The sequence below is a fragment of the Ambystoma mexicanum genome, chromosome 2p (genome assembly GCF_040938575.1).
Source record: "Ambystoma mexicanum isolate Mex_15411 chromosome 2p, UKY_AmexF1_1, whole genome shotgun sequence".
Taxonomy (NCBI): domain Eukaryota; kingdom Metazoa; phylum Chordata; class Amphibia; order Caudata; family Ambystomatidae; genus Ambystoma; species Ambystoma mexicanum.
In genome coordinates, this window is record NC_090923.1 from 448,159,690 (window position 1) to 448,186,117 (window position 26,428).

Consider the following 26,428-nt stretch of genomic DNA (forward strand, 5'->3'; position numbering starts at 1 on the left):
TAGTATATTTCTGTGGCAAGATACCTGCACTTTAAAAATGTCAATGAAAGTAATTTGCAGGATTTCTAAACCACTCTGAATATTCAGCAAAGCCACCCAGTGCACAGAAAAGGGGAACATTTGCGTAGGGATAGGACGTAAATACCAGTTGTGGATTATGTCTCTAAAAAGACTTGAGTGTGGACCATATTTGTACATATTTTTGAAAATGTCTGCAGGTGAGGGCTATCATTTTCCTTTTGCCACAATTTCCCAACTTTGACCCACCACATGTTCAGAATTGGGTCTTCTCGATGTTTTCAATTTTAGCAAGGGTTAGTGTGGCTGCTGTGACAGGTGATTCGTTCAGCTGTTGGACCTGCCATTGGACAGATCACCTCTACTATGTCTCCCAGAACCACCATCAGGTGGTCTAACGGTAGGATTTTGCTGATGTAGTCTTTTATTCTGGAAAGAATTTCCTCTCAGAAAATCTTAGCTTTTGGGCAGAACCACCCATATGAGCAAGAGTTCCCATTTTGCCACCATCTCTCCAGCATAACAGGGAGTAGGCAGGAGCAATTGTAATAATGCGATGGGGCGGGAGATACCACCTGAACAAGGATTTATAGGCACATTCCCTATTTGTGATGCAGCTGTATGATGTATGTGCCCTGGTCCAAATATTACCCCAAGATTCTGATCTGATCTGGGTCCCCAATTCCCCTTTCCATTTCTTCATATACTGCATCTTTATTGAATTAAGCCTATTGATCAGCCTACATAGGTACGATATAAACTATTTATGTACACCAGAGAAAAGAGTGAGCTCCTAAGCTGTGGGTTGGCATGTTTCCTCAGCCTTTATTAGAAGGTGGGAGGACAAATGTCAGATATGCGTGTAATGAAATCGTTCTTGCTCAGAAAGATGCAGGTTTGTCTTATAAGTCTCAAAATCCAGAACAGTATTGTGCTTGAATATGTGTTTCAATCCTCCGCTCCTCCGTTCCTCCAAGCATTTAAGGCAGTGTTGGGTTGTGCAGACTAGGGTAAACTCTGGATTCTCCATGATAAGGGACAATGGCCTCAAACAACCGCCTTTGGATAATAATTTATTATTGTTATTCCAATAGTTAAGGGTATCTTTTCTGGATGAGGGAAGAGACTTGCTTGCCACGCTAGCAAGGGTTCTGAGATAGGGGAGGTACTCCCAAGGAAACCTTATTACTTTTTGTTCTAACTCTACCAAGATATGGGAGATTGTTCAGTAGTCCATTGTTTCTTTTAATGTCATGGTTCCTCAGACCTCGCATCTGGGTCAATTTCTAAGGGGATTCTCAGGTGCTTCCATATACATTTTAGTATTTTTTGTTACAGGGATTGAGCAATGGCAGCAAGATACCATATGTTCTCGTTAATCCTAATTCTGTGAGTGAAAAGCTCAACCATTTGTGATATCATCTTTGATGTCGTGGGTGTTAGTCTTAGCAGTGCACAGTGGTGGCACAAGTTATGGTTGCTTAGTTTACCATAACTGGTGAATTTCTGGGGCTTTTTGGTTTAACTTGTAACCATAACGTCCCTTAAACAAAGTTTTCTCAGTGAATTTCATGGGTTTTTACCAGTGCATGCTAATTTCCTACAACTTACTAATATCATACTTACCCCAATATAGCAACATTTTTGTCCAATTTACAGTTTCACCTTAAAACCATTTCCCACCTTCTAGCATCATTTTTAACACTTCTATAAACTTTTTGCAACTATTTCCACTGTTTTTTTGTCCGTCGACGTTCGAGAACATTCAACATCATCGCGGATCTTCCGGACAGTGCATCATGACCACGCGCTCACTCGCGGCATGATGACTTGTCCACACTTTGTGAGCGGGTCGGTGCTTTGCAGACGGTTCGGAAATGCATTTTTTACTGATCTAGGAATTATTAAGCACAAAATCTACCCTTACACAGCTCCTACACCTATGCTTACTCATTATCCATTAACAATCTAGTACAAAAGACATACTTGGAAGAATATTAGCAAAACTGCTATTCATCTTAAAAATGGCATCAGCTATTACCATCCCTTCTCCTCCAGGGCCACCACCAGCTGGAGGACCTACACAACAAAAAAAGCACAGTACCTCCAAAGACAATGAAGAGGATGAAGAAAATTAGGTAGAGGAAGTGCCTACCTCTAGCAACCAGAGAGAAACATGGGTGTGGCAGTTCTTTTCCACTGTTGGGAATGTACCAAATGCTAAAGCTACCAAAGTGAAATGCAACAAGTGCAACTTTGTACTCAGTCATGGACTACCTGGCCAGTACTCCTATGGGACAACCTTCATGCGCTGCCACACTAAATCCAACCACCACATTGCTCTCAGAAAGGTTGTTCCTTTCTTAGCAAGTAGTAGGCTGTCTTCCTCAACCAATAGTGTAACCACACAGCCTACTTCTCTCAGAAACAAAATACCACCAGCTACCTTGCAAAAAATAAACGAGGCTGTTGATCCATATCTTTCGAAGATAACAGTCCTCTGTATATACTGCAACACGACACTCTGCATGGGGGAGCAATTTTGAAGTGCTTTTGAAGCTGTAATCAAGGAGCATATGCAACACAGCCCCCTAACTTAGAGTTAACACACACGCAACATCTTCCCCTGTCCACCTGCCCCTCCATATTAGTGCTTAGTGCCTCTTCCCTCATTTCTCTCCCCACATCACGTCCTAACCTCTCCTACAACAAAAACAAATTTAAAAAAACTACAAACGAAAGGTTCCTTTAGGAACCACCATTCACAATTAAAAAAGAGAACTAAAAAAATAAATCTTATAGACTCCATCTACTTTACATTTCTCAGTAAAGTACATAGACTCAATAAGATTTTCCCACCATTTCCATTAGCATTTTGTGTTATGCTAATGGGTATAATGTGGCGTTCATCCCCCGTTTCAGGGACTGGAATGGGGGATAATGGCCCGGCAGCCTAAATTATCGGCCCAAGCAAAGCCCAAATTATCAGCCCATAGAGGAATTAAAAAATGATTATAATTATATGAGTGTAAGTGTGATAGTATGTCTGTTTGAAGTGTGTTGTAATTAAGGTAATGTTTGAAAAAGGATTTTTCTTCCTACACTGGGACGCACGTGGTGTCCTGCTATAGGAAGGAAAATCCTTTTCCAAAATGGCCACCATAGAAAGGGAAGGCAGGGCTCCATATAGAGCCCCTCTTCCATTTCCATGGCAGCCTGCAGAAGACGAAGAGAGAACCCTATGACCATATTACCAAAAGCACCATTTTGTGTTCCCTTTCAAACCTATCTCACTTTTTCAAATAACTTTACCACATAGCCGATCCCTGGTGGACATGGCCACTTTAACCCCATTGGTCATCCCTCGTGGTCATGGCCAGTAGCCAGATTGTCTGGATCATGACCTTATGCCATAACCCGGACAATCTGGCCACTGCCCATGGCCACAGACTATATCTCAGTCACCAAAGGTATATCACTATTTTTAGAACCTACATTATGTCACTTGTCAATAAATAAAACGCAGGCACATTTGCAAAACCATGCTTTAAGTCCTTGCCGGAAATCCCCCCATGTTTTATTTTTTCAAAAGTGTCAAATGTATGTACATACAATAGTCATGTAATTTAGCCCACACTTGACAAAATCAATTCAGTCTTTGCACAAACATACATACAAGGTTGGGTCTATAATCTTTCTGAAAACCTTTGTGGACAATCGTCAAATGGGAACAAAGTTATAAGCCATCTGAAAATGTTGAGAACCCCCTCTAATTTAGCCCATCTTGACAAAATCACACCAAACTTTGGAAAAACATACATATCTAGATCAAAAATCTTTTTGTAAACCTTTCTGCAGATTCGTCACATGGCACCATATTTATAAGCCTTTACAATATTTTGGGACCCCGCTCCAATTTTGCCTCCTCTTGACAAAATCCCACCAAACCTTGCAAAAACATGTATATCTAGATTTAAAATCGTTTTGCAAAGCTTTTGTGTATTCTTGTCAAACGGCACCAAATTTATAAGCCTTTACAATATTTTGGGACCCCCCCTCTAATTTTTCCCCCTGTTGACAAAATCCCACGAAATGTGGCAAAAACATTTATATCTAGATCCATTATCAGTTTGCCAACCTAAGTGTAGATTCGTCAAATGGCACCTCATTTATAAGATTTTACATTATTTTGGGACCCCGCTCTAATTTTGCCCCCTCTTGACAGAATCCCACCAGACTTGTCAAACCCATTCAGAATCGAGTTAAGAATATAAATGCAAATTTTCATGCAGTATCATTAAGTGGTGCCAAAGTTATAAGCCATCCAAGAACTGCTTTTCACCACCAATGTAATGCAGAGGTGCCAGCCAACTTCACAGGACTGTTCGCGAACATCCGAACTGTTCGCGGACTTTCGCGGTGAAAAACACCAATTTTTTGCAGCCATATCCCATCCCATCCTCATCATCCCTTATTTGATAAGTTTGACAAGTGCAATGTTGTGTTTTTTAATATGTTTTTACCACGATGTCCGCGGACACCAGCCGATGTCCGTGAATCCAAGATGGCGGGCGCATCGGGAAAATGTGACGCACCTCGCGCTTCACTCCAACCAATCGGCGAACATGTTGTATGTCTGCGGACATGACGTAAGCCAATTGTCCAATCGGTGTCCTGTCCGCGGAGCGAACAGGGAAGTGTGTCTGTGCAGCGGACATAGATATCACTCATTTTTTTAGTCCTACTTTTTGGTCATTTTAAAAATAAATACTGGACGGATTCCCACCAAACACACAAAAGCACACTTTCTGGCCCAAGCCCCAGCTCCTGCTGCAAATTTGTTACAAATCTGTTCAGCCATTCAGGCTGTAGCCGTGCGCAAAGTTTTTGCCCATTCACTCTATGGAAGAAAAATAAATGTGGATCCCCCCTATAACTTTTCCCCCCCACACAAAACCTCACCCAAATCGGCGAAAAGAGTCAGACCCCATCTACTTTTTTTGCAAAGTTTGGTGACGATTCATCTAGGGGGTGAAGTTATAAGCCACTGAAAAAAAAAGTGGTCTTCCTATGAGTTTAGCAATTTAACCATGAGTACACACCCGCTATCACTATAAGACAGTATTAGTGTAGTCTCCTTCGTCTTTTAGATAAGGCAGCAGTTTCCAGACCCTCATTCCAGGCATAATGTTCCTTTAGCCAATTAAGTGTACAATGTGGTTTTCCCCTTCATTTGTGAACAAACTGCACTGTGGCTTTCTCTTCACGAATCATTTCACACTGCACCATTGGATGAAGAAGTATTTAGAACTTTGTAAGATAATGCTTCGTTCCATCTCTGCATAGTATTTTCAGTTAGTCCAATAAAAGATATCCAGAGCTGCATCTCGTGGGAATTTAAAAATGGACTAAGATGGGGACTAAGATGCGTTTAACTTTATTTTTCTGCTCGTAGATCATAGTATAATTCAAGAGTAGCTAAATAATAGTGACCAAAATAAATGTAATCTAATCTAAAGTGGTCTTATGTAGCACAACGTCTGCCATTTTGGTGGTCTTGTGCCACATGGTTCTGGAAGTAAAATGTGGTATAGGAGGGGAAGACAATGGGCCTCATTACAAGTCGGTCAGTCTGGAACTAAGGGTGCCGGTAGCAACGTACCAGGCCCCTTTCCGGACCGGCAGACTACAACTCTGCTTTCCTGGGCCTGTGCACCCGGCACGTCTGATCTGCCATGTGCAACGACCCCAGAAAGCAATGGTGCTGATGCATCCGAGTCCCCATTGGGGACTACATTTCCGCTGCCTTATATCCCGGCCCACCAGGACTTGTAATGTCCCAGTGGCACCGGAATCTCAGGGGGCAGAAACAGTGTTAAAATCCGGCATTAACCGCTGGTAGCACTGGCGGGTTACCGCCGGACTTGGAAGGAGGCCCATGGTATAAGAGGAAGGAGTTGTCAAGACTCCTGATATGTTCATTGGCACAGATACATATATGCAAGGGGAATATCAAATGTTACTAATTTGCTCAGTTAACTACCAGGGAAGGTCTACTAGGAAAGTGGGAGGCATGGATGATGTGGGGGAGGCAGAGGTGGTCGACAGTAGTGAAGAGTGAGCTCTGCACAGCTCCACTACAGTTAGTGCGAGGTGGGGGTTGGCACTAGCAGATGTTTGACTGCAGTGTGTAAGGGGGCTGTGCATGTAGTGTAAGGTAGGGAGCATAAAGGTAAGTAGGTTAGTAGGAAAAGGGATTGTGGAATGAGGATATGTATCCGGTTTGGGGTTTAATGGTTTATTCACATAATGTTAATGTGAAAGGGTGGTAGTTCATGCATGTTTCACTTTTCCTTAGAGCTGCCCATGTTAGTGCTCGTGGAGATGTCTTGATGGCCAAAGTCTAAAAGAGAAGGCTTTAAATCCTGTGCTTTATAGGTGGAGGTGACATTGATGAAGTCCAAACTATTGTGACTGCCCTCAAGGAGTTGTCAATTCCCTATTTTGACAGGCTCCGTCAGAAGTGATCTAGATGCGTGAGCATTGGGGAATTTTCCCACGGTCGTGAACCTCTATCCAGAATTCTCTAGGGGTAAGTTCATGTTTTGTAACTATTTATTGGTTACATGCACAAGTTGATGTGCTCAAATGCAGAATGAACTGACGGTGGCTTGAATACTGGTGGTAACAGGGTTGTTTTATTTTATTTTTAAATTCTGATTTCAACTCCATAGCGCAGAAGGGGTGCACAGCAAGGTATCCACTTCCGTCCTGAAGAAGGTTGGAGAAATTAAGGGCTGCAGTACCGGGACTGCCTTTTCCGACTGAAACACGTGTTGACAACATTTGACACCATTTGTTGTAGAATAGAGGCACAAAATAGTACATATATGGGGTATAGGGAAATGTGTGAATAATTATAAAAGGGGCCATTTATGTTACAAGGCTGATATATGAAATGTATAGTGAATGATTATTGTGAATGTATGTATGAATGAGTACGCTTGATGGAGTAGATTGAATGGAGTGTGAGCCATAACAGACAATTTTGAGAATTGTTTTTTAATGTAGTGGTCTGTTTACCACTACTGAATATTTACAGTGTATGAAAATAAATATATTCTGTTCAGAAATGTGCTGAATTGTTGCCTGCCATCCTCTTGTTCTTGGTCCATTGTTGTGTCTATACTCATTACCTACCTGGGGGTCTGAGACAATACCAGGTACCTTTTATATTTTTTTGCCTTCAAGGAGTGCAATATCATGTCAGCGTTCTCTTAAGCCCTGCCTAGGCCTGTTGGAACTGTGGTACAGATACCATGTCTAAGTGAAACTGGTCTCGGGGAAAATGGCAGGAAAACATGTAGGAGGCAATTTCCTCCAACATAACAACTGTAGTGTGATACTTAGTGTTACAGCCATCCACAAAAGCTGATAAATCTTGACTCCAATTTGTTGGTGAAAACATCTTCTTCTAGTACTTAAAGGTGGAAGGCACATTCTAACGGAATAAAAGTTATTTTGTTCTAGCAGCACTCTGTAGTGGTCTTTGGCAGGCTCGGACTGGCCTATGGGGCTATAGGGCAAGGTCCGAACCAAAAACACAAAATGCTAGTGTGGGGCTGTTTTTTTGGGTTGAAGTGGGCCCCCATGTGTGCCAGTTTGATAAGTTTCTTCACCATGCGGCTAGTAGTTTTGACCAATGTTACTGAATAAATATTCTTTAAAATGCACAATTTACATCCCATTTGATCAAAAGCCTCCCCCTTGGGTACTACTCAAACAGTCTGTCACAAAAGGAATGAATTGCCATTTGCAACTCTGGGCCACTTTTTCATTGGTGCCGGAGACACTTTTATGCCTCAGTCCGCCCCTGGTCTTTGGCAGTGAAACGTTGGTATGTTGACTTGTCTCCTTTGGGTTTCAATGCCCCCTTTTCACCATCCTCCGTGCATTCCAACGAAGATCGCAAGGAGTTTAGACGCAACTTGAAAACGTTCTTGATTCTTATTTAATGTGATTTTGGCTGTCTGGGTGCGTCACTGATAGCTATTGACTTATTCACATCTTAGCGCCATGATGCCTTGCAGAGGTGAGTTGTTGAGCTTTCCACATTAACCAGCCTACTTCCAGTCATTGGAGGAGAGGTCCTGCCACGGCAAAGGAAGCATGGTGTAGAGGATGGGAATATTACTCTCTAGTCTGAACTTTAAGCCATACCAGTCCTGTCCCACTGGGGCTCTGGCCCACACATATTGCCTCATTACGAATTTGGATGTAATTTTGTGATAAGTCTGCCAAATTACTGCCAAAATAGTTTTCCATTTCCACCACTTGATCTCGCGGGCTTACCAAGGGATTATGGTGGTAGGTGGTTTAAATTCCCATTTCTGGAGTCCATAGGACTCCACAGGGATTTTGGCAGATTTACCACAAGTGGTAATTCTGCTGTGGTAAAGCCACCAATTTATGGGGAAATTGAGGATTTACCCCCAGCTTTTAGCTTGAGGTGTATTCTACACTTTCCCTCCAAACTCGGAATTCGCTTTCATGGTAAAAACAGAGGTAATTCCATTACTGTCAAAGAAAGTGGCAGTAATGGAATTACTGCCACTTTTTTACTGAACCGTTGAACTCATAACAAGGCGCTTAGTCATAGTCACACTGCACCTGGCAGCGTGACCCACTGGCCTTTGGAACTGCAGATCTGAATACAATTACAAATCCAAGGTGAACTCTGGGTTGCCAATGGAGATCTGAATAAATAATCAGTCGAGCGTGAGCTCTGCCAGGGTTCATTGAGCAGCTGAGGATCCCTCCTCTAGTGCAGAAAAACAGTATGAAAATGTTATTGATTGCTTATTTATTTGATATTTGTTATGCTTTGTCCATGGACAAAGAATTATGATGCAATGGGGACAGATAGCTCCTCCGCGTTGACGCAGGAGAAGAGTCTTTTACTGTTATGTATTAGAAGACCATGTCAGACATGAAAAAGGATGCTCAGGATCTTTGATTGTTTGAATACAAGATGCTTTTGAATAGTTGCAATTCAGTGACATGAGCTTTAAAAGTTTGCAAGTTTCTCCTTCAAAATTATTAGAATTAAATTGTGGAGTGTTGACTCAAAGCCAACAGGAGAGTTCAGATTGAAACATGACTGCCCTAAATATTTATGAAAACAAATGCATTTCTCTGTAGGTTGACCAACATTGTTTAGGAAGACTAGACGTTTTAAAAGTTCTTCACAGGTCTACCAGGTTTTTGACTTCTAGGCCATCAGTTCTTAAACAGATAATGCCCATAATAGTATTTACAGTTGGCGATTGCATTATTGTGCATGTAAAATGTGTCTGTGAGGACTACTGAACGCATTTATTAGTGATCGTACAAAGAGTGGATATATTGAATGTGCACTGATTCCAAAAGCCCTTATGACAAGATTCCGTTTCTCGCTTGAGCAATGATGAAACACAAATGCCTTGCTGTGGGAGTGGGTTTTCATTCCTGCTACTTGTGGAGTATCTAACCTGTGGAGGGATGGTGTTCTTCAGTTCTTTATGTTCTCAATGGCAAGTATAGTAAGAACTTTGAGATCTCACATATCCACACACTCAAACAGAAAACAAATTAATACTATACTCACAGCTTTCAGATAAGCAACATTACTCTGACGAATATCCTTTAATAGCTGATCTCTCGGAGTAACTTCTACAACAGGTGGTGGTCGTCGTCTAGGAACTGGTTTAAGAGTCTTAATGACATCTCGGAGGTTGGCTCTGTCTGCTGGTAGTGTATCATCTGGCATACTAGACTTTTTGCTGGTTCTCCTAAGCTTGATTGTATCACGGAGACTGGGTTTCTCAGGTTCTGTGTATAATTGAAGATTTGACTTTGGCTTCATCTTTTTGAGTTTGACAACTTTGAAGGATGAGGGCTCATCAGTGTTCCTTCTTTCATGGAGGGTGTTTGTCGCCTCGGTTTTTCTGCCGTCATGCTTGGTTGGTTGAATGGAAAGTCTTGGCTCCTCTGAAATACTTTGCAGTCCAAGGTTGGGTTGGGGCTTTCCTAACATTTCCCACAATCCTGGAGGAAGACCATAGCCATTCTCTAACATTGCTATAATCTCATTTTCATCTCTCACTTGCTGCTGCCTTTGACCCTCTTTTCGTTTCTGTCTTTGTTTATCAAGATTCCGAGTAAGTAAGTTGGTAACAACCATCCTGGGGCCTGGAAGCTCAAAATGATACCCAATTTTCAGTAAGGTGTTGTTTGCTTTCAGAAGTCGAGAAATTTCCATTTCTGCGTGGTGACCCAGCATATGCCTTTGGTTGTGGAACCGCAGTTCAGTTAAGACCTCATTGAACTGCAGGCACCTCATGATTGCTACAATTCCTTTCCCTGTGATGAAGTTTGACTCAATGTTCAGGGTAGTGATGCTCCTGTTTTCTCGCAGCATGTTGGCAATTGCGAATGCCACCATTTCGTCAGCTCCGACATTGGCTAAACTGAAGGTTTTCACATGCTTGTTCTTTTTCATGGCATTGACAAAGTTCACCAACATCTCCTTGGGGATATTTTCAATGTTGTTGAGGTTGACTTCCTTTACTGCAGGATCGTTTTTCCTGACACTTGCCAATGATTCATCTAAATTGGTTTGGTTCCCAGAGGGCCTTGCACTCATTTTAATAAAACTGGTATCCAACGCCAACTTCTTTGGTATATTTAATTTTGATATTTTCTTTTCAGTTTGCTCTTTGATTTCGTTCTGTTCCACCGGCTCTGGCATCACATCACTCAAGACCTCCTGTTTTTGGTTATTGTTGTGGTGCTCCATTTCTGGGATCACCTCCGTCTCTTTATTTTCAATACATTCTCTGTAGGTTTCCGGTTCTGATTGCTTTTTAATTGCATTGGCAGTCTCTGTATTCTTCACCATCCTTGGGGATAAATGGTCTTCTGCGACGACCAGTGGCAGGGTGTGCTGTTCATTTTCTTTATTTTCATTTCTCTTTTCAACCTTCCTCGTAGACTGTGGTGCGATTTCATTGTCCCCCTCTGCATTTCTGTCAATTGATCCATTTAAGTCTTGGCATGTTAGGTCTCCCTTGTCCTTACCACCAAGTGTCATCACATCTTCATCTTCTAGACTTCTCTAAAGATAAATTATGAACAGATGAAGAACATTGAAAATTGATTGTTCCTCCTTATCTCAACTGATCTCAATTGACCAAATTTCCAATACATCATCATCAAAGCTGGTAAGATACCTCTGTGCATTAAGCACTCACTCGAGAGGTCTGTGTACAAACTGCTGTCACAGGTTCGAAGCACAGCAGGGTCAACACAATCCTTTAACCTTGCAAGGTTGGTTGATAATGGGTGTACCATCAAGTTGGGCAATAACTAATATTGCAGCGCTTAGATGTGGGAAAAATCCAACATGAAGGACTAGTTGAAAATGTGACATTAGTATTATTTTAGAAGTCATCACATTCACAGACATGAATTATACTATAATGTTTTCTGTACTATGATTTGCTCTCAATGCAGTGTTCATGTTTCATGTGTTTACTGATCACAAAATCACTAATTATTTCAAGAGGGTGACTTGGATTGACATTATTGTTAGGTTCTTGTATACTCAGGCCTATTCTTGAAGATGGTTTAATGCACTAAATGTACTTGTGCCGTTCTCTGCTATAGGGAGAATTGATGCGTGTTATTTTTTTAAATGAACAGATGTTAGTAAATATTTCATGTAAGCCTGTTGCAATAAAGCCTGTTGTGTGTGTCTGGGCAGTCTCTGCAAGAAGCGGAAGTGTTTCTGTGTGCACTACAGACACCCTCAAGAATCACGTGATCACCCGCTCCCTAAAGTGCCTTGATCCTTCTGTCACACTGCTCACTCCCCCACATTGATGAAACATAAAAACACCAAAAAGTGATGCGCAGAAAGCTTTAAACCCATAGGGCCTGATTAATGGAACGTTTTCCTATGGGATTGTGCCATTATAAAACACTTCTGTGAATCAGGCCCATAATGTGCAATGGAAATCTCTTCGGGCAGCTTTCTCGTCCACCATGTTTTAGTGCATCCGTGCCATTTCTGAAGGGGATCAAACAATCGAACACATGTAAATCACACCTGGTCGTGCTACCAGTGCAAGCGTTTGAGTCCAAATTGTAGCATCTTATGTTGGATAAAGTCCGCCGTTGCAGTGGCACACCTACCGCACCCTTCTGAGGTATCTGGAAAAAATCTATGCAACTTAATAGGGGCATAATAAAGTTCATGAAGGTATTTCAAATGAATCCGCTTAAATCAACTATTGATGGCTACCTTCCTTGTTTGTCCGCAGCAGTAAGCCCACACCTTATGCGACACAACCCTCCCCAGTGACTTTTCCCATTTCTACCGGAAGGTGTCCCCCCACCCAGCTCAAACACCCTGTATTCTACTGTAAACATCAGACACAACTTTCCCACTACCGACCGATTCCAACATTTCGTCCAGTACAGGTGCCACCTCCAGCCCCTTGGGGAAGGTGGGGACGAGTCTTTTCAGAAATTGTTTCAATTGGAAATACAGAAACAAATCCAAAGACGTTAGAACTCCTTTACTCCTCATATCTTCCACAGACTGAAAGTACCCCAGGAACAGGATATATTCAATCAATTAATACAGCTTGCAAAACCCAACTCATTGATCACTTGCAATCCTGAGATATGTATAATCGCGGGAGTCGCAGGAATAGAGAACCCCTCCCCTCGCTTTTCTTTTGATACGTACCCATGATCTACAGGTCAACTCCACCATATTCTCCACTTTGGAAGTTCTAACTGAGGCCGTTAGCATGACCACTCTCAGGAGGTATGGGGCTGCAAGGGCTCTCTCCACTTCCACATGTCTCGTATCTATGTGGTCCCCAGACCAATATATTATAAATCCTGCATGAGCCGCTGCGTAATACGTCTCAAAGTTGGGCAGTGCCAATCCACCTATACCTAATGGCACAACCAACTTCTCCCAGGACACACGCCTGTTTGCCTGCCCAAAAGAACCGCAATATTTCCGACTGTATCCCTCAAAAATACAACCTCGGTAGCACCAAGGGCATATTGAGAAACACATAGAGAAATTGTGGCAACAGGACCATTTTCACCACCGATATCCTCCCATAAAGGGTGAGATGCAACTCCATCCACCTACCCACCGCTAACCGAGCGTGTTCCAACACCTGCCCATAGTTATGCCTGTGCAACTCCTCTGGAGATGGCGCAATATCTATCCCCAAAAATCGAGTATAAATTGCATGCCACTGAAATCCATACCCATCATCAAACCGACTTGTACCTTCTGTAAGCGGGGAAAAATACCAATTATGTAACATTAATCCTCAACCCAGAGAGGTCTCCAAAGGCCAGCACCATAATCGGGCCCAGGTTATCCCGTGGGTCCCTAACATAGATTACCCTATTATCCGCTAAGAGGAAAACAACCACCTTGTGATTACAAAGCTGTATCCCTCTGTGAATTCGGCTACGGTTCAATCGCTAAGGCAAACAACAACGGTGAAAGAGGGCATCACTGTTGAATGCCTTTTTCCAATGATATATTTGTTGTACGTTGGCCATACACTATTTTTACACTAGGCAAGGTATAAAGCAATGAAATCATGGATATGAACCCCTCCCCCATCGCCATCTTTGCAATATTGCAAAAACAAATGGCCACTCCACCAAATGAAATTCTTTTACAGCATCCCCGGGGCTTTACCTGAAAACAGTGACTTGATTGCCAGCAGAATTTCTTGACCTGTTATAGGACGACCCAGCCATTCTCTCTCTTCATCCGTACACCAATATAGCGCCACCTGGTCCAAGTAACTATGTATCTCAGATTGCAAAGACCTGGTGTGCGAAGAATACAACTGAGTGTAGAATGCGCAGAATTCCAGAATAATATCCCCTTCCCCAAATTTTACCTCCCCCTGTTCAGGAGTGAAATGTATACCCCCCTCTCCCACGTGTCTAGTCCTCCAAATATTGTTTAACTCCCAGGCCCAACTCAAATCCCGTAACTTGCAAGTCACTTTCAAAAGTGGTTTATGCACCCCCATTTCTATCAAGGTTGGGCTCCAGCACTCGGTTAAATTTGCCAGCCCAAATAACCGCCCCAGACGAGTTATTATCCAAATGTTGAGCTATCCACTCCAGGGTTTCCACTGAATCCTGATTGGGACCGTAATGGTTAATTAAACTAACTGTGTGTCCATGTATAGTCCTACATACCAGCAATGCTGTCCCTCCCTATCTTTAGTTACGGAGGCCATACGAAACCCAACAGAGCTTTCAGCAATATGCACACCCCTCTAGAATAGGAGTAGTATGTGGAAAAATAACAGTGATAACCCCAATTCTGCCCAAACCTCGTTTCTCCCGACGGGGTCAAGTGAGTTTCCTGGAGAAATGCTATATCAACCTAGTGTCAGCTGCATATACAGTAATACCTTGTGACATTTAGATGGACAGTTCAAACCCCTAACATTCCATGCCATGCATTTAAGTGTCTTAGCCATGTTCCTGAGTCAAGTCCATGAAAACCCTGGGGCTCTCCAATGTATGGCTACTGACACTGCACCACCCCATCAAGCAGTAACAAGAAATCTGAGAGTCATAGAGAACAGCCCCCAGAAATCCTGCCTTCCCCCAAGTCCTATCCAACCCTCAACTTTACCCTCCTCACCCACCAGAAACCCCAATGTTTCAGTTACCACCATCCCCCAACACCCTTACAGCAAACAAAAGCTTCTGCATGAGGAGACTCTAGCACCCAGTCACCTCAGCACCCCTGCGGTCAGTTCAATCCACCCCTGCCACGTTTTCTGCAGAAAAGTGTTACCACAATCTTCATCAACTACCAATTCATGCGGAGTACACTCCCCTCTGCTCGTTGTTCCCTCTTCGATGTGGAACTCTCAGCAGTGATTCTAGAAATGTGTAAACTTCCTTCAGGGAAAAGATAGTGCCTGCCCTTGATGTTCCACCCTGAGTTTGGCAGGGAAGAGAATGGCATATTTCAAGCCTCTCTCCCTGAGTCTCTTTTTAACATCAACATAAGTCCTTCTGGATGCTTGCACTTTATCCGAAAAGTCGGGAAAAAAACATATTGAAGGCCCCTGATATGACAATGAGCCTTTTTCTCTGGCTTTCCGCAGGGCTAGGTCTCTCTCATGATAGTTCAGCATCCGGACTGTTATTGGCCTAGCTGGCGCCCCAGGTATTGGCTTACTCCCGCTGGGGATCCAGTGAACTCTCAACAATAAACACCACAGAGAAATCCTCCACAATTGTTAATGGCACTTCTATCAGCAATTACCAGCCATGAAGGCAAACTCTTACCTATGCATTCAGAAATCCCCCAGAGAGCTGTTTCTCTTTTTCATTTAACTGCTCTTCTGAGGTCTTTTGTTATTAGGGCACAAGAATCTTTTTGAAAAAGGTACGTCATTGATCCTTGGCAAAGCCAATGTTCAAGCTTTCGTTTTTGGTTCATCTCTAAAAGTGTCCCATAAATGTCCTTGGGTACCACAGCATCAAGGTATTTACATTAAAAGTTGCTAAAATCAGGTCGCTGGTTCTGCTCTGGTCATTAGCATTTCTTCAAATATTTCCCTGCCACACGTCAGCGCCTTGACTCTGCCAGTTTCCAGTATCAAAGCAGCCAAAGTCAGGCATTTTTTCTTAGAAAAAGGAACACACATAGGCCTGAAGTTGTAAATCGGATCTTCCACTGTTTACATCAGTACCTGGAATCCCATCCAGATTTCATGTACAGTTTCAATTAGAGCTTTAGACAAGCACAGCTGGCCCACAAGCGAGTCAGGCATTTTGAAATCCTGAAGGTCAATTACACTTTTAAGGTCACCAGGATAAGGATGTGCCTGTTCACATGAGTACCTTATTTTAGGTCGTCTCCCAAGAGGGAAGTAAGGATGCTCCCAAGAAACCATCTTCACCTAACTCTGGCCAGCACTCTCCAGGTCTTCCCCCAACCCTGCTATTTGGGTCAGCAGATGGTACCATGGGGTACCACATCTTCCCACCAGACATTCCTCGCATGTCACTGTGATATTTCCGTAAAAGAGCCTCTGTGCTATTGTGGATAGGACACATGATGTGTCTGTATAGAGTAACTCTCTTTGTGTGGATTTCAATGAGGAGCCGATGTTGCTTGTGAACAGCCTATGTATGGAGACTTGTAGAGTAGAGGTCCTCTGGAAAATAGTCTTGGCCAGGTGTGCTAGAAATGTGGCATGGCCCACCTTAGGATCGCCCCAGGTCTCAGCCAAGATCTGAGGATGAAGGGCCATTATCCTTGAAAGAAAAAATGCATCCTCTCAAATGATTCATGTTCATGGACAGGCCCATTGAGGGCTTTGAAGTCAAGGGACCACACACATGGAGATTCCGGTCTCCTTCATGCTAAGCAGAAAGCACCAGGGACCATTATTTCCATGGCAATCAAAACTCCAGGACCTACCCATGTAAATCTGGAAAAAGCACAGTTCATGAGTGGTGGGCACCAAATACTGACCACTCATTCAGACACCCAGCCAATGAGGATCCCTGTGCATCAAGTCACTCCTAGCCCAGTTCTGTGTAGTCGGAGCAGTACTGGAACGGGGGAGGGGTTTGACATCACCTCCGATGATTTCTCTTAATAATGAGGCAAGGAGGTGAAATTCTGGCATATGAAGGCTAGTAAGGTATATGAAATACCAGCCATCCTGATGTTCTCTCAAGCCATTTCTTCTGCTTCTGCAGGGGAAGATGATTGTGGTGTGCACAGGAAACTCCACTTCTGTAAATAGACAGCTCCCAGCACATCTTTCTGTACTGGCCACCATGGATCCACTGGTATGTAAGCCGTAACATTTATCTTGTCCCCGGTCATCGAGCAGAAGTGGGGCAGGCGCAATAAGCTATATAGCACCTCCCCTCCCATAACTGGGAAATGGACTCCAGTCTTTGGAATGGGTACTGCCATCACCTGGCCTCTTCAATGCTCAACAGTACCTTTTGTATAGATCTGATATGGGCAGAGATCGCAGCACCCGAGGGGTGTTTTCTTTTTAATCTTCCACGAGGGATTGATGTATGCTTTCTCCACACCTCACTCATTCCTGCGGCCATTCATGTGTTCGGTCCTAGATAATGTTGAAACAAATATCCCAGGTAGATACCCGTCTAATCACTCCTGCCATTGGCCACTAGTGGAATCCTGCATGCACCTCGGGAGGTGGGGGGGGGGGGCCTTCTCAAGCAGTGGCTCAAATGCTGAGCCACAGAGCACGACTCATAACGTTTTATAAAACAGCTAGATGAACCTGTGAGACAGTCAAGTCTCTGCTACAGAGCGGCAGCCAACCACAATGGGCAGTGCTGTGTCAAGTTGCTATGTTTTTGAGCCCTGGTGTGCCACATTAACCCCATGCCATGGGAAGGATGCTCGTTTTTAAGTACAACCTGCCAGGGATAGTAGCTTTTCATGGTGATTTCTGCAAAAGTTATTTAGTCTCAATGTGGGCCTTTATAAACACACCTCATCAGATCAGCGATCTGCAACCCACCACCCTCCAATGTTTTGGACTTCCCATAATCCCTCAGCCTTGGCTATACTGACTGGGACTGATGGGAGTTATAATACAAAACATGTGGAGAGCCAAAGGTTGAAGGACCCTACATTAGATGTTTTCGTTTCTACAACCAGGTAGGCATACAACATTTCAGGGATGTCCCTCCTTCGTTCCACCATTAGAGGGAACCCCTGTGCACCGGGAACAGGAACTTTGTTGTGAGTATGTAGGCTCAATCCTACTTGGGAACTATGTTAGCCATTGAAATTGAATTTGCTAACAGAAAAGACATGTTGGTTGTAATTATAATCACATCTCGTTTTTACAGAGCGCTTCAAGATGGATTCCTCCCATATCTATCGGCTGTAAAACAAAAATGTGTTTATTACCCTATGTAATGGCCCTCAATATATCAACCTTGTAAGGATGAAAGGTTGAGGCAACCCTGCCAGGATTTTAATCTGCGTCTTGCTGGCAGAACACATACGCTGGGGGTGGGTGGGGGAGCTTAGCTGATATCTTGCAAGGGCTAGAATCAGGCAGAAGGGTAAATACGCCTCAGTCCGTTTCAATGTCCAAAACATGGACAGTTTTTCACAAAGACATGGTGGATCTCAGACTTTATCCTATTATTATCATCCAAAAAGTTCTGGAAAAGTGCCACATCAACTAGGGGTGCAAACTCCTGGCCTTCTGTTGGCCAAGACACCTGCCCAAGTGGTCCCCCATTATAAATAGGATGAAAAATGGTCTCTGCATGTTTTAAGATCAGACAACGGGGTCCAGGCATGTGCACAGAACTGTCAGTCGAAGAAGGAATCGTCCCTCTGACAGTATTCAAAGCATTCATTGATCATGATGCCATCTCCTGACTTCGCTAAAGACACTGGTCTAGGTGGACCTTCCAGATAAAGGATATGCCCTAAGTGTCGCTACCAGTTTGAGTGGTTTTTCAAGAGGATGTACTCGTCACAGTTATCTGCAGAGGCACTGTCTGGGCTGTCACTCTGATTATCTGCAGGGCTTAGCATATAGACATCTGGCAGCTGTGGGGTTTGGTCAGCTGTTCAATAGGCCTGTTTTAATGGATTCCATGCTGCCCATTGTTGCTGCCAATCCCAGTCTTATTTCCTACTTCCTTTCTACAGGCTGGCAGTGGAGACACAGCGCCTATGAGTCAGGAAACGTATTCAGCTATTTTAATAGCTTCTGCACCATTAGTACTATGGCCCCTCCATTTACAACCCACCCTTCTCGGCCGAGTACAGAGATACGCTATGCCATGTGTTTTTAATACTGCGCACATCATCGCCGTAGTGGACTGAAAATGCTGAGCCTTGTCCATGCAGAGGCTAAATGGAACCCTGTCAAGGGCGACACCCTTCCGTAGTCTGTGGGGTGAAAAGGAAACTGGGTCAAGAAGTGCGTGGAGAGCGGAAGAGTGAGAAAAGTCAGAGCGAGAAAAACATACAGGCAACGCACAACATTAAAGGAAATTAAAAGCTATCCCCCTACCGCTGAGGGGTGAAGCACACACACCTTGCAGCAGGCACTATTGCTGGGGATGTACATGTGTCTTTGTTTTCCCTGCTTCTTGCTTGTGCACATTTCATTGCATCGTCCACGCGGTGGCAGTATTACCACACACTCGAAATGAATTACTCAGAGTGCCGAAGCTACTAAATGAGGGATTCTTTTTCATTCTCTGCCCCCTCCCACCTACCTCCACCACCGGGCATAGCTAGCAGGGCATTGCTCCTTGGTGACTCCGCTGATTTAACCTTTCACATCTCTCAAAAATGAACCAACGAGCTCAGCAAGATTCAGTACCAACATTAAGTAGGCAATGTGGTAACAGCAGGAGGCAGTGCGTTTACTTGTTTTCAAGTGTGTTGTCTTTATTTTCAATGGCAATTGATGTGCCAGATATTAGGAGGGTCGACGCTATTACTGGGCCACATTCTGGTTAAAAAGCAGTGCAGGGGTGTTCTCATCACATCCACGCGTGATATGACTATCTGGGCGTTTTCTTCTTCGGGGGTGCTACTTTTGTGGTTGCAGTGTACGTTTTGGTATTACAAGCCCTTAGGGCCAAATCAGTTATTGAGACTTACTCAAGAGTCTTCGCTCCCACTCAGAGCCTGCCTGCCTGTCTAGATATGTACCCCCCCCCCAACTCCTGCATCTTTAATGCATATGAACATCTCGTTTGGGGCTCGCAGCGGCAAACCCCCAAACCGGGACTCGGACAGTCAGGCTCTAGTTACGACTCTTGACCCTTTAGTGGAACGACCATGCCATGCACGATTCGTTAGAATGCGGCAGGGGCCAAGGGTCACAGGTAGGGATCCGTTAAAGACAGTGGCTGTAGGGGGGTGGCTGTAATAAATGTAGTTTAACCCCCAAATAACCATCTTAACCAGAGGCCATGTTGTGAGCCCATATGGAAACCGGATAATCAGACAGCGGCATTTAATGAGAGATGGCCTGACAATTGTAACACATGGTGAGACTGCAGGCATGAGCTCCCCATAAACCACACCCGTGATGATAACCCATGGGAGACGCCTTTCCTACGGTGTCCTGAGTACGTCTTACTGATTACTGATTAGCCAGCGTGAGGGCGAAACGTGTCGCTTGGTGTTCGGGGCCGGGTCCTAGCAATGGAAGGCAGGCTACTCTACTCCTTTTGGGGGAGATGCAAGATAGTTTTGGCCAGGAGAGTTATTAGGTCTGGAAAAGACCCGGGGCTAAGCTGATGTCGGAACTGTTGGGACTGGGGGCTAGCTAGCCTTTTGGCTGTAGCTCCTGAGATTCTATCAGTTGCTACAACCAAAAGATCAGGGGCTATAGCCCACTTGCGCCCCCCCCCCCCCCCTAGCAACGCCCCTGGTTTTGGCCATGGTTGATCCTCCTCTGTAATGGCACAGACAAGCTAAGCACGTATCTAAAGTACTGCCTCGGGTCATTGCACATGCATGAGAACCTTCCCCTTAGCAACTTTCATCCCACCTTTTGGTTCCCTTGCCTACGTGCAAGGCCTCGTGAACAGACATTTCCTTCACACACCCCAAAGCTCAAGGCTTTTAGAAGTAAGGTCATTTTAACTGCATTTTATGTTATATTGCCACGTGAGAGGAACCTATGTGAAGCCTGCGGGTGAGTCAAAGCGCCTGCTGCCGAGCTCGAGGTATAGACAGAATGAAGAGGGCGAGAGAACGGCGAGCGTTGTGTAGCGCCTAGAGAAAGAGCAAACACAGAGCTTCGGAGCATGTGTTCGGAATGCTGATTCCATAGAACATAAGAATTTGGCATGGGGAAGGCAGATCCCAGTAACATTATGTGTGATGTGATTTTTAGGCATTTGTAATTTACTAAGGGAGCGGGTCATGGCGGCATGTTGGTTCGGATGGTGGGATTTACAAACACCATGCAACACTAAGCGGCCTGGCATGCTGGGGGGAGGCATTGCTCACCTTAGAAGGCAGCAGGGTCACGGGGGCGCGCTCCTCCTCCACCATGCGCTTGGACGCGCTATCCCAGTACATGTAATCGATGAGGGATCTGTGGTCGAAGTTCCCGGTCGGAGGTTTCTCGGTCTGATCCCTCTGCCTCATCCCGACGGGAACTCGCGTGTCCGGGGCCAGCACCTCGATCTCAGACTGCAGCTCTTTTAGCTCTTCGGGAGACAGGTTGGCTAAGATTTCGTCCTCGTCGATGTCCTCGTCGGGGCCCGCTTCGGGGTCGTGGGCAGGCTTCTCGGGCTGGGCCTTCTGCCTCATGGCCAGCGGGACTCTCGTGTCCGCCTCCAGGGCCTCCATCTCGCCTTGCAGCTCTCTCAGCTCCTCGGGGGAAAGGCCTGCTAAGATTTCGTCTTCGTCTATGTCCCCGTCGAGGGCCTCGTCTTGGCCGGAGTCTCTGCTCTGGTCAGACATGATGGCACCGGTGTCACAGGGGTGTCTCTCGCGGGCACAATGCTCTTCTCGGGTGTCTGGAGAGGTCTGAGGTGCTGCCTGTGTGCGGCCTGAGGGACTCTGTCACTGCGGCTTAGGTCAGGTCTATAATAAGCCCTGCTGGCCTGCCTACAGGGAATTTATGGAGATGCGGCCATGCTCTGTTTTCAGAAGCTCGTGTCAGCTGTGCAGGCCCCTCTGACATTTCACCACAGCTGCTGCTGCGCACTCCCCTCTGGGGGCGCCCTGGCTGTTCTAGAGGATTCCAGCAGCAGGGCAACTCCCCACTCGTGTTTTCTGTAGGAAATGGTCACATTTGCTGCCCAGTATTTGAAGGTCTCGGTGACGTGTTATTGTAAAGAGCTTACCCTGCTTTTAAACTTTCGCCATATAAGAAGGCCACACGTCAACAGAGTCAGTGCTGACACCAGGACACGAGGTCGGAGATGCTTTACTCGGAAGTCTGATGCCGGTGCTTTTATTACACATCACACAGAATCTCGGTGGAATCAAGGCCACGTGATTACTGCTGCTTTTGGTAGCCAACCACGCTTTGCATTCTGGGACATGTATTTTGGCTTTTTCGTGATGGCAATGGGTCTACGTCCTAGAATGTAAAGGGTGTGATAAGAACCCAGAGTGGATCAAGGTGTACCGGTAGACACGTGGTCAGCTGGCAGCTGTGAATCGATATATTTAGAATCTAAAACTTTCGGGATTGAGTGAGGCAGTAATTATTCACCAGTTTTGAATTGCACGCACAGGCTCGTCGCTTGACGCCCCTGCACCAGGACAGAACGGAGCAAGAGGCCCAGCCTCGCTGGCATATTTTCAAGTAACAGCACCAATATGTACACAGGCACATTGCCACCGCACTAATAGCTGGCGCTTTAATGCCCTGCACGGGTGAAGTCCTAACAATTAAAGTGGGGGACTCATCAACAAACGCAATGGGATGTGACGTCGCCAGAAATTAGCATATCAATGTGAAATATGCACATTTCATTAAATTGCCTAGGCATAACCACCCACATTGAACAGGACGAATGCCATTTGCCTTTCATAAAATCAACACACACACAAAACCAAGAGATGATATTTTCTACTAATAGTGTTTTTGAAAACTTTAAAAGGTGTGCATGTTTTAAACTCCAAGAACCAATAGAAATGTTTTCCCTGGGTCATGCAGTACCGCAATGGGACATTTCACTGTTAGTTTTATTTTTCATCAGGTTACATAGTGCAGTGGTGAAGTCTCTGGCTTAAAAATCTACCGACTGTGGTCTGATCCCTGAGGTCGGCGTTAATTCATAAATTCAAAGAGGACATTCAATGTTTCTCATTTTAGCTGGGGGGACTGAGTCCACCCTCTGAATAGGGTGGGGGCGCTCTGTCCCCCCCCTGGTGTACCCTCGACTTGACCCCTTATACCCTCCATCAGAGCACTTTTACAGCAAGCACAGAAACAGTTTGCGGGAGGGGGGGTCGCACTTCCTAAAAGGGGCAGCTCATCTTCTACGTCAGCGAGGCCCATCCTCGATTGGCAGTGTGTTTTTTAGGAGCAACCTTTGAGGGTCTACGTTAAGGGGCACGAGTAGAGTGTCGCCTGGAGCGGGGCCGGCCACCTATAGGGTCATTTTAAGCACTTTTGGGGCCCTGGGCACAGACATCTTTGGGGCCCCCCTCCACCAAACCAAAGGAATTAAGGGATCAAGAATACTGGTCACGCCCCCCACACGTCGCGATCACAACCTATAGGTTGATATGGTGTCTCTCAGCATAATAAGCACTTTTACTTCCTTTAAGTCCCCTTGTCCTCTTCATTCTTGCTCTAATCAGAATGATAAACAAGTAGCATTTGAAGACCAACATTAGCAGTCTACAAAGAGGTTACAGTTCTAGTACATACAGGATACTTTTAATCAATAACATCCAGGAAGGTGGTTGTAGTTTTAATGCAGGACTGTATGTAAAAGGTACATGTAACCCATAATAGACAGAGAATTCACATTAGCTGCCTCACAGAATGCAAAGGTGCTCATGCATGGATAGAGACCACCAATTGGAAGGAAGGAGAACGCTACACATACCGTAACATGGATAGTGGATGCAGATTAGAAGCTACCAGGAAGGTGTCTTTATCCAGACAGACTGAGATTAGAAGTGGGATATGGTTTTCAAATAGTGTTGCCATAGATATCAAAGTAACAAATGCCTGTGGCGTGCAATATATCAATGCTCACTATTAACACAGTGAAACCATGAATAAGGCTTTTATGAAAATCTTACCATGAGAAGGAAATCACTCGGAAGGGCTGACAATTTTGAAAGGTTTAGGGACTGGCAATATTGAGAGGTTAGGCAATACAAGATTAAGTGAGATGCCCAGGATCACACATTGGTTAAGGGGTGAAGGAGTGAAGCTGGGATTTGTGGCAACTCTGCAATTTCTGCTTCTTAACTTTCTTTTCCAGTTCTTACCTGATCTAAAACAATCTCATTTTATTAAAAATCACATTACCAAACATGACCATTTTTAAACAAAATATTATAGAAAGGTGTTATGCAAAATGGGAATGATTCTAGCTTCATTCTTTCCATCATCAGGGCAAGCATATAAGAATCAGCATACCAATCGATGTGATTTAACAAATTTAATCTGGGTTCGTCATTTGTATTTTAAAGCTTTAAATACTTCCAAAACAATGGCTTGTGACGTTTTCATTTATAAATGTGCACAAAAACCTTTGACTTTTACCAAAAATCAAACCGTTTTTTGTGTCAAACAAGAAGACCTTAAAATATGCTTGCCTGAGGGCTGCAACATATGGTCCGCTCTCTTCTGTCTACCAACCCTTCCACCCAAATAGCCTACATAAGAAGAACGATCAAGTAATGGGCTAAACGATACGAGCAGCATGCAAGAAGGCAAACCTCACAGAAGACAGCACTGTAATGTAAGATATATTAGATGATTTGACAAGGATCACTGTATCGTCTGCTGGCAAATCCAGGATACAAGCATGAACGCTGTTGTTCCATAGTCTTGAATTTGGATATTTAGTCATCTCTTGGACTAACAGTTTATGCCATTGTTGGAGGCGATTGCCTAGGTTTTACATCACCCCATGTGAAAAAAAACAATGTCTAGACCTTCACCACACGAATGATAGGTTAGTTTTTATAGAAACCTCTATCTGGTACAAGCACATTGCTGATAATCACAGATGTTGTTCTGCAAAACCAAGTATATATGCAGTCAGGTTTATAAACTTCAGACATAGGAAAGGCTCAGCCAGTCTTGCTGGAATGTGATATTCTAATTTTGCATATGAACACATATCTCTGCAATGTGTGTTTAACACAGTGAGCTAACTTCTAAGCAATTGTGGCACTCAATTTATCAATATGCATTTCACCATTGCCTATTAGACATGATCAACATAATTCCTCCCGCAGGAAGGAAAGAATGCTACAGAGTTGTGCCATAAGGAATACACAAACTAGGTATTCCACAGTGAACACAGAAAGTAATACATGATGAATTTATCAAGCAAGATGCACGTGCCAAAACAGAAAGGCAATGGGTTTAGAGCCTCAGCAGCACCCCATAAAATATCCTGACGTGTGCTATTTAAGACTGGTGAATGGAATCTTACTTCTTCAGATCAGCAAGCCTTGTGGGCCCCCCTCCGAGGTGGGGGCCCTGGGCAAGTGCCCCTTTTGCCCTCTCATAAAAACGTCTCTGGCTGCCTGTGGGGAATCTACCTGCCATATCTATCACACGCAATGGGAATCGCTTCGGGGGGCGCCAAGAAACACAGGTGTGGGTGGGCGACAGGGGAGGCGAGTCTGGGCTTCAAAGCGCTGGAGGAGAAAAGAAGGTAACGGCTAGATCCTTCAGAGCCACGTGGGGTATGCATTCTAGATCTCATAGGTTGCACAGCAATACACTCATCTATTCATATGCATTTACATCACTAACATGTCCCAGGCGAGTCGCAAAGCACATGGTGCCTGCAAATAGACCAATGAGAAACGTCTATGAATGTCTCCATTTAAAGGGCTTTCCTCAATTTAAGAAATTAATTTTATAGTCTCAGATTCCGATGGAGGGTCATCTTGTTCCATCTCATTTTGACCCCCGGTGGAGAGGGTCATCTTGTTCCATCTCATGTTGACCCCCGGTGGAGAGGGTCATCTTGTTCCATCTCATGTTGACCCCCGGTGGAGAGGGTCATCTTGTTCCATCTCATGTTGACCCCGGTGGAGAGGGTCATCTTGTTCCATCTCATGTTGACCCCCGGTGAAGAGGGTCATCTTGTTCCATCTCATGTTGACCCCCGGTGGAGAGGGTCATCTTATTCCATCTCATGTTGACCCCGGTGGAGAGGGTCATCTTGTTCCATCTCATGTTGACCCCGGTGGAGAGGGACATCTTGTTCCATCTCATGTTGACCCCCGGTGGAGAGGGTCATCTTGTTCCATCTCATGTTGATCCGACCGAGAGGGTCATCTTGTCCCATCTCATGTTGACCCCCGGTGGAGAGGGTCATCTTGTTCCGTCTCATTTCTTTTGTTGGCATGCGCTTGTGCAACCCATTCTTGCCTCACTGCTTTTTTTAATATACCATGCCGCCTATTCCCCCCTGTGGCGCACTATTGCATCACTAACCTGTGAACAGGGGCGGGGCCCCGTTCTTCTCGAGTTCTTTAGTGCAGGGCAGATATAAGGGGCCTGTACACTACTGGCCCCACTGTGAGGTAATGTGTAGGACATCATATATATAGTGCTCGCCATGCCTGAGCTTAACG

The 26,428-nt window shown here is 44.6% G+C and overlaps 1 protein-coding gene across 2 annotated transcripts in view; it reads right to left on the reverse strand.

Annotated features, from left to right (window-relative positions):
* Positions 1–21,753, reverse strand: part of LMOD3 (leiomodin 3) — a 62,604-nt gene extending 40,851 nt beyond the window's left edge. Inside the window, exons 1-2 of one of the 2 annotated variants that reach the window (XM_069643810.1) lie at positions 21,137–21,750; positions 9,665–11,173 (exon numbers count right to left, since the gene is read on the reverse strand). In XM_069643810.1, coding sequence (XP_069499911.1) covers positions 9,665–11,173; positions 21,137–21,595 — 1,968 coding nt within the window. In that variant the 5' untranslated portion in view covers positions 21,596–21,750. Of the gene's footprint in view, positions 1–9,664; positions 11,174–21,136 lie in introns of both variants that reach the window. The other variant, XM_069643811.1, reaches the window with a different exon arrangement.
* Between the last annotated feature and the right edge of the window lie 4,675 nt (positions 21,754–26,428).